The following is a 9,297-nucleotide window of genomic DNA, read 5'->3' on the forward strand; positions in this document are numbered from 1 at the left end:
TATAGCAGAGCCATCATCAACACACACTTATAGCAGAGCCATCATCAACACAACTTACAGCAGAGCCATCATCAACACACACTTAGAGCAGAGCCATCATCAACACACACTTAGAGCAGAGCCATCATCAACACACACTTATAGCAGAGCCATCATCAACACACACTTATAGCAGAGCCATCATCAACACAACTTACAGCAGAGCCATCATCAACACACACTTACCGCAGAGCCATCATCAACACACACTTACAGCAGAGCCATCATCAACACACTTATAGCAGAGCCATCATCAACACACTTATAGCAGAGCCATCATCAACACACACTTAGAGCAGAGCCATCATCAACACACACTTACAGCAGAGCCATCATCAACACACACTTACAGCAGAGCCATCATCAACACACACTTATAGCAGAGCCATCATCAACACACACTTATAGCAGAGCCATCATCAACACACACTTACAGCAGAGCCATCATCAAATTCAAAAATAGACAGACAGACAGGTAAGTCACCATGGTTACCAGTGGGTTCGAAGGTTCCGGCTTGTTCCATGCAGGTGAGTGGGGTGTCGTGGTCGTATCCCGCAAGGTGCAGGTCAAACGAATACTTCTGTTGGAGAAATATAAACAAATAACTAAATAGTTTAATAGTGTTTTCTGATTTTCCTAGACATACATTCTAGCAGTAACAAGATCACAAGTACTTGTTGTTAAATGCCTCACCCTTGACTTCTTCCTCAGGATATAGAGAACCACCACCAGACACACAATGACTAACAATATGAGAACCAGGATTACATAGCCTACAGGAGAGAGAGAGGGGGAGGGAGGGAGAAGGGGGAGGGAGGGAGGGAGGGGGAGAGGGGGAGGGAGGGAGGGAGGGAGGGAGAGGGAGGGAGAGAGAGAGGGAAGGAAGGAGGAAGAGAGAGAGAGAGAGAGAGAGAGAGAGAGAGAGAGAGAGAGAGGAGGGAGGGAGGGAGGGAAGGAAGGAAGGAAGGAAGGAAGGAAGGAAGGAAGGAAGGAAGGAAGGAAGGAATGAAGGAAGGAAGGAAGGAGGGAGGGAGGGTAGAGAGAGGCAGGGAGAGAGGGAAGGAAGGAGGAAGAGAGAGAGAGAGAAAGAGAGGGAGGGGGGGGAGGGAGGGAGAGGGAGGGAGGGAGGGAGGAAGGAAGGAAGGGAAGGGAGGGAAGGAAGGAAGGAAGGAAGGAAGGAGGGAGGGAAGGAAGGAAGGAAGGAAGGAAGGAAGGAAGGAAAGAAGGAAGGAAGGAAGGAAGGAAGGAAGGAGAGAGGGAGGGAGGGAGGGAGGGAGGAGGGAGGGAGGGAGGGAGGGAGGGAGGGAGTGTAAATAGTGTTGCAGTTCATTCCAATTTCAAATAAGCGTAAAATGTATAAACATTTACAGTACCAGTCAGAAGTTTGGATCTTTATTTTTACTGTTTTCTACATTGTAGACATCAACACTATGAAATAACACATATGGAATCATGTAGTAACCAAAAAATTAAAATATATTTGATATTCTTCAAAATAGCCACCCTTTGCATGATGACAGCTTTGCACATCATCAACACACTGGTATTCAGAGCCATCTCAACCAGCTTCATTAGGTAGTCACCTGCAGAGCCATGCATTTCAATTAACAGGCAGAGCCATCATCAACACACTTATAGCAGAGCCATCATCAACACACTTAGAGCAGAGCCATCATCAACACACTTAAGAGCCATCATCAACACACACTTACAGCAGAGCCATTCAACAATTAGAGCAGAGCCATCATCAAACTTAGAGTTCATTTGTGGATCATTTATTTATTAGTTTGAGTCAATCAGTTGTGTTGTGACAAGGTAGGGGCAGAGCCATGTGTCATCAACACACACTTACAGCAGAGCCATCATCAACACACACTTACCGCAGAGCCCTATTTGCAGAGCCATCAAAAGACCAAGTCCATATTATGGCAAGAATAGCTCAAATTAAGCAAAGAGAAAACACACACTTACCGCAGTCCATCATTGCAGAGCCATTTAAGACCATGAAGCCATCATCAACACACTTATAGCAGAGCCATCATCAACACACACTTCATCAACACACTTAGCAGAGCCATCATCAACACACTTTAGCAGAGCCATCATTTCAAGCCATCATCAACACACTTATAGCAGAGCCATCATAACACACTTATAAGAGCCATCAAACACACTTCAGCAGAGCCATCAGTCGCAAAGAGCCATCCATCAAGCAGAGCCATCATCAACATGATGAAATTGGCTCTCATGAGGACCGCCACAGGAAAGGAAGACCATCATCAACACACTTAGGAGAGAGCCATCATTACACTTAGAGCAGAGCCATTCAACACACTTACAGCAGAGCCATCATCAACACACTTACAGCAGAGCCATCATCAACCTCTGCTGCAGAGCAGGAATCAACACACAGAGTTACCTCTGTTACCTCCTCCCAGAGTTACCTGCCAGAGTTACCTCTGCCCTCTCCTCCCAGAGTAGGATAAGATAAGTTCATTCATTAGAGTTAACTGGACCCAGAGCTCTGTCTCCAGAGGATAAGTTCATTAGAGTTAACATGAGGACCGCCACAGGAAAGGAAGACCCAGAGTTACCTCTGCCTCAGAGGATAAGTTCATTAGAGTTACCAGCCTCAGATTGCAACCCAAATAAATGCTTCACAGAGTTCAAGTAACAGACACATCTCAACATCAACTGTTCAGAGGAGACTGTGTGAATCAGGTCTTCATGATCGAATTGCTGCACAGAAACCACTACTAAACGACACCAATAAGAAGAAGAGATTTGCTTGGGCAGAAACACGAGCAATGGACATTAGATTGGTGGAAATCTGAGATCTTTGAGTCCTAATGAGACCTAATTTGAGATTTTTGGCTCTAACCGTTGTGTCTTTGTGAGACGCAGAATAGGTGAACGGATGATCTCTGCATGTGTAGTTCCCACCGTGAAGCATGGAAGAGGAGGTGTGATGGTGTGGGGGTGCTTTGCTGGTGACACTGTCTGTGATTTATTTATAATTCAAGGCACACTTAACCAGCATGACTACCACAACATTCTGCAGTGATACACCATGCCATCTGGTTTGTGCTTAGTGTGGCTATCATTTGTTTTTCAACAGGACAATGACCCAACATACCTACATTTACATTTAAGTCATTTAGCAGACGCTCTTATCCAGAGCGACTTACAAATACCTCCAGGCTGTGTAAGGGCTATTTGACCAAGAAGTGTGATGGAGTGCTGCATCAGATGACCTGGCCTCCACAATCACACGACCTCAACCCAACTGAGATGGTTTGGGATGAGTTGGACTGCAGAGTGAAGGAAAAGCAGCCAACAAGTGCTCAGCATATGTGGAAACTCCTTCAAGATTGTTGGAAAAGCATACCAGGTGAAGCTGGTTGAGAGAATGCCGAGAGTGTGATAAGCTGTCATCAAGGCAAAGGGTGGCTACTTTGAAAAATCTAAAATCTAAAATATATTTTCATTTGGTACATGATTCCATAGTTTTGATGTCTTATTATTTTACAAAGCATAAAATAGTAACAAGTTAAGAAAAACCCTTGAATGAGTAGGTGTGGTCATATTGATGGTACTGCCTCCTCCAGTAGATTCTATCAGCACTGAAACAACATCAACCGTCAACCATCAACATCAAACACAGAAACACTCATATAAGCCAGAGGGGGTGTGGTATATGGGCAATATACCACGGCTAAGGGCTGTTCTTAGGCACGACGCCACGCCTGGATACAGCTCCTTAGCCGTGGTATATTGGCCGTATACCACGGCTAAGGGCTGTTCTTAGGCACGACGCCACGCCTGGATACAGCTCCTTAGCCGTGGTATATTGGCCGTATACCACGGCTAAGGGCTGTTCTTAGGCACGACGCCACGCCTGGATACAGCTCCTTAGCCGTGGTATATTGGCCGTATACCACAAACCCCCCCGAGGTGCCTTATTGAATAAGTATTTCTCAATACTTTGTTATATACCCTTTGTTGGCAATGACAGAGGCCAAAAGTTTTCTGTAAGTCTTCACAAGGTTTTCACACACTGTTGCTGGTATTAAAATACTTATTTTTCCACCATAATTTGCAAATAAATTCATTAAAAATCCTACAATGTGATTTTCTGGAGAAAAAAATTATCATTTTGTCTGTCATAGTTGAAGTGTACCTATGATGAAAATTACAGGCCTCTCTCATCTTTTTAAGTGGGAGAACTTGCACAATTGGTGGCTGACTAAATACTTTTTTGCTCCACTGTATATCTATATATATATATATACAGAAAGTATTCACACTATGTAAGTTTACATTTTTTTTTAAATAAAACTGTTTTTGCTTTGTAATTATTGGCTATTGCGTGCAGATTGATAATGGAATTTTGTTATTTTTCAAAAAGGGACCCAAGTTTAGAAAACACGTCTAACGGCCTAGTGGTCTGTCTTTCCTGTGGCAGATGGGAGCTAGCTAGCTCAGTGTGTGTGAGCTCAGGCGTGAAGGCTGTGGTTACATGCACAGGAAGACTGACATGCAGCTAGCTAGCTCTCGGTCCTACCTCACGCACGCGGGCACACACACACACACACACACAGACACACACAGACACACACACACACACACACAAACATACACACACAAACATACACACACATACACACACACACGCACACACACAGAGACACACAGAGACACACAGACACACAGACACACACACACACACACACACACACACACACACACACACACACACACACACACACACACACACACACACACACACACACACACACACAAACATACACACACACACACACATACACACACACACAAACATACACACACAGACACACACACACAGACACACAGACACACAGACACACACACACACACACACACACACAAACACACACACACAAACATACACACACACACACACACACACATTGTCCATTACGTTACCCGGTGATGATGTCGTGGTAGTCTTGTCATCCACTTCCTCAGATTCCTCAGATTGGCTGGTGATTGCCTCCGATGACATCGTTTCCATGGCAAACGTTGTCACGTCGTCCAACAAGGTTCCAATACCCCCATCTTCGTTCTGGGCTTGGGATTGGTTGCCATCTCTACCGACGGTGATGTTGTTGGTAAGGTTAGCGTCACGGCTGTCTGGCTGGACCAGGGTAGTAACTGTAGGACTGTTCTGATTGGCTGAGGGGGTATGAGCAGCAGTGGTAGTAAGGGTGGTAGTAAGGGTGGTAGTAAGGGTGGTAGTGGGGATGATAGTAAGGGTGGTAGTGGGGATGATAGTAAGGGTGGTAGTGGGGATGGAGTCATCCTTGTTGGGCCCTGTTTTAACAATCTCGTCTGCTTTGACTATGTGGAGGATCAGAACCACACCTAGAAGAGAGGAAAACATTCATTCTCACAAATACAGACTAAACACACACACGACATGATCAAAAGTGTTAATCTATTAGTTACAAAAGTATGTGGACACCTGCTTGTTGAACATCTCATTCCAAAATCATGGGCATTAATATGGAGTTGGTCCCCTCTTTGATGCTATAACAGCCTCCACTCTTCTGGGAAGGCTTTACACTAGATGTTAGAACATTGCTGCTATAACAGCCTCCACTCTTCTGGGAAGGCTTTCCACTAGATGTTGGAACATTGCTGCTATAACAGCCTCCACTCTTCTGGGAAGGCTTTCCACTAGATGTTGGAACATTGCTGCTATAACAGCCTCCACTCTTCTGGGAAGGCTTTCCACTAGATGTTGGAACATTGCTGCTATAACAGCCTCCACTCTTCTGGGAAGGCTTTCCACTAGATGTTGGAACATTGCTGCTATAACAGCCTCCACTCTTCTGGGAAGGCTTTCCACTAGATGTTGGAACATTGCTGCTATAACAGCCTCCACTCTTCTGGGAAGGCTTTCCACTAGATGTAGGAACATTGCTGTGGGGACTTGCTCCATTCAGCCACAAGAGCATTAGTGAGGACGGGCACTGATGTTGGGCTATTAGGCTCGGTGTTCCAATTCATCCCAAAGGTGCTTGATGGGATTGAGGTCAGGGCTATGTGCAGTACAGTCTAGTTCTTCCACACCGATCTCGACAAATCATTTCTGTATGTTCCTCACTTTGTGCACAGGGGCATTGTCATGCTGAAACAGGAAAGGGCCTTCCCCAAACTGTTGCCACAAAGTTGAGAGCACAGAATCGTCTAGAATGCCATTGTATGCTGTAGCGTTCAGATTTTCCTTCACTGGAACTAAGGGGCCTGAAACATGGAAAACAGACCCAGACCATTAGTCCTCCACCAACCTTTACAGTTTGACACGACGCATTCGGGCAGGCAGGTTCTCCTGGCATCCGCCAAACCCAGATTCATCTGTAGATGGTGAAGCGTTTCCACTCCTCCTGAGTCCAATGGCGGCGAGCTTTACACCACTCCTAGACATTTCCACTTCACAATAACAGCACTTACAGTTGTCCGGGGCAGTTCTAGCAGGGCAGAAATCTGACAAACTGACTTGTTGGAAAGGTGGCATCCTATGACGGTGCCACGTTGAAAGTCACTGAGCTCTTCAGTCAGGCCCATTCTACTGCAAATGTTTGTCTATGGAGATTGCATGGCGGTGTGCTCAATTTTATACACCTGTCAGCAACGGGTGTGGCTGAAATAGCCAAATCCACTCATTTGAAGGGGTGTCGACATAGATTTAACCTTTATCTAACTAAGTCATTTAAGGGGTGTCCACATACTTTTGTATATATAGCATATTAGGCAACATCAACTGAAGGGTATGGAAGGAGAGTGATAACAGAGAGAGAGAGATAACAGAGAGAGAGAGAAAGAGAGTGATAACAGAGAGAGAGAGAAAAAGAGAGTTAACAGAGAGAGAGAGAGAGAGAGAGAGAGAGAGAAAGGTGCTGTTGAACCATAAACAACTGATAAACTCACCCAGGATATAAAGGGGAATGAAGATCGATGCCATATTGTTGATTTATCAATAGGTCCGTCTGCATCTGAAGGGTTGAGGCAGAACCAGGTCCGTCACACGTGAAGACAAGAAAGTATTTTTTCTCTTTCTTCAGTGTCTCTCTGACAGGAATTGAGGCACAGACCACAAACAGCTGGGCTGTCTCTCAACAGTGTAAAGTGACTTCCTCCCCTCGTCTCCTCTCCTTCATCTGCACTGAATCCTCCTGACTCAGAATTACAGGATGCTTGCAAATGTATGGTTTCATCTGTGGGTTCATAAAGAAGAGAAATTAGAGGAGAAGAGAGGAGATGAAAAGAGGAGATGAGGAAAGGAGATGAGGAGATGAAGCTGCTTCAGACTATTGAGATGCAGCCCTGGTCCTCCTCTGACAGGATGCTGAGCACTCTGACACTCTCTCTCTCTCTCTCTCTGACACTCTCTCTCTCTCTCTCTCTCTGACACTCTCTCTCTCTCTCTCTCTCACTCTCTCTCTCTGTCACTCTCTCTGATACTCTCTCTCTCTCTGTCACTCTCTCTCTCTCTCTCTCTGACTCTCTCTCTCTCTCTCTCTCTCTGTCACTCTCTCTCTCTCTGTCACTCTCTCTCTCTCTGTCACTCTCTCTCTGACACTCTCTCTCTCTGTCACTCTCTCTCTCTCTGTCACTCTCTCTCTCTGTCACTCTCTCTGATACTCTCTCTCTCTCTGTCACTCTCTCTCTCTCTCTCTGACTCTCTCTCTCTCTCTGTCTCTCTCTCTGTCACTCTCTCTCTCTCTGACACACTCTCTCTCTGTCTATCTCTCTCTCTGTCTCTCTCTCTGTCTCTCACTCTCTCTCTCTCTTGCTCTCTCTCTGTCTCTCTCACTCTCTCTCTCTCTGTCACTCTCTCTCTCTCTCTCTCTGACACTCTCTCTCTGTCACTCTCTGTCACTCTCTCTCTCTCTGTCACTCTCTCTCTCTCTGTCACTCTCTCTCTCACTCTGTCACTCTCTATCTCTCTCTGACACTCTCTCTCTCTGTCACTCTCTCTCTCTCTGTCACTCTCTCTCTCTGACACTCTGACACTCTCTGTCACTCTCTCTCTCTCTGTCACTCTCTCTCTGACACTCTCTCTCTCTGTCACTCTCTCTCTCTGACACTCTCTCTCTGTCTATCTCTCTCTCTGTCACTCTCTCTCTCTGACACTCTCTCTCTCTGTCACTCTCTCTCTCTCTGACACTCTCTCTCTCTGTCTATCTCTCTCTCTGTCTCTCTCTCTGTCTCTCACTCTCTCTCTCTCTTGCTCTCTCTCTGTCACTCTCTCTCTCTTGCTCTCAATCAAAATTCAATTCAAGGGGCTTTATTGACATGGTAAACTTATGTTAACATTGCCAAAGCAAGTGAAATAGATAATAAACAAAAGTGAAATAAACAATAAAAACTAACAGTAAACATTACACTCACAGAAGTTCAGAAAGAATAAAGACATTTCAAGTCATATTATATATACAGTGTTGTAACGATGTACAAATAGTTAAAGTACAAAAGGGAAAATAAATCAACATAAATATGGTTTGTATTTACAATGGTGTTTGTTCTTCACTGCAGCAAGGTCAACACCTTTTCTCGTGGCAACAGGTCACACATCTTGCTGCTGTGATGTCACACTGTGGTATTTCACCTTGTAGATATGAGAGTTTATCATAATTGGGTTTGTTTTCTAATTCTTTGTGGATCTGTGTAATCTGAGGGGAAATATGTGTCTCTCTCTGTCACTCTCTCTCCCTGTCACTCTCTCTCTCTCTGTCACTCTCCCTCTCTCTGTCACTATCTCTCCCTGTCACCCTCTCTCTCCCTGTCACTCTCTCTCTCCCTGTCACTCTCTCTCCCTGTCACTCTCTCCCTGTCACTCTCTCTCTCCCTTTCACTCTCTCTCTCTGTCACTCTCCCTCTCTCTGTCACTCTCTCTCCCTGTCACTCTCTCTCTCCCTGTCACTCTCTCTCTCCCTGTCACTCTCTCTCTCTCTGTCACTCTCCCTCTCTCTGGCACTCTCTCCCCCTGTCACTCTCCCTCTCTCTGTCACTCTCTCTCCCTGTCACTCTCCCTCTCTCTGTCACTCTCTCTCCCTGTCACTCTCTCTCTCCCTGTCACTCTCTCTCTCACCCCCACTCTGTAACCCCCTTTTAAAACCCTAAGAACCCTATTCCCTATATAGTGCACTACTTTAGACCAGAGCCCTATAGAACCCTATTCCCTATATAGTGCACTACTTTAGACTAGG

General features: G+C 45.5%; 1 protein-coding gene across 2 annotated transcripts in view; it reads right to left on the bottom strand.

Annotated features, from left to right (window-relative positions):
• Positions 1-7,149, bottom strand: part of LOC115126976 (uncharacterized) — a 9,890-nt gene extending 2,741 nt beyond the window's left edge. Inside the window, exons 1-4 of one of the 2 annotated variants that reach the window (XM_065022020.1) lie at positions 7,016-7,149; positions 5,009-5,446; positions 734-813; positions 524-620 (exon numbers count right to left, since the gene is read on the bottom strand). In XM_065022020.1, the coding sequence (XP_064878092.1) occupies positions 524-620; positions 734-813; positions 5,009-5,446; positions 7,016-7,049 (649 nt within the window). In that variant the 5' untranslated portion in view covers positions 7,050-7,149. The remainder of the gene's footprint in view (positions 1-523; positions 621-733; positions 814-5,008; positions 5,447-7,015) is intronic. The other variant, XM_065022021.1, reaches the window with a different exon arrangement.
• Between the last annotated feature and the right edge of the window lie 2,148 nt (positions 7,150-9,297).

This window comes from Oncorhynchus nerka, linkage group LG8 (assembly GCF_034236695.1).
Source record: "Oncorhynchus nerka isolate Pitt River linkage group LG8, Oner_Uvic_2.0, whole genome shotgun sequence".
In the NCBI taxonomy this organism is placed as follows: Eukaryota; Metazoa; Chordata; class Actinopteri; order Salmoniformes; family Salmonidae; genus Oncorhynchus; species Oncorhynchus nerka.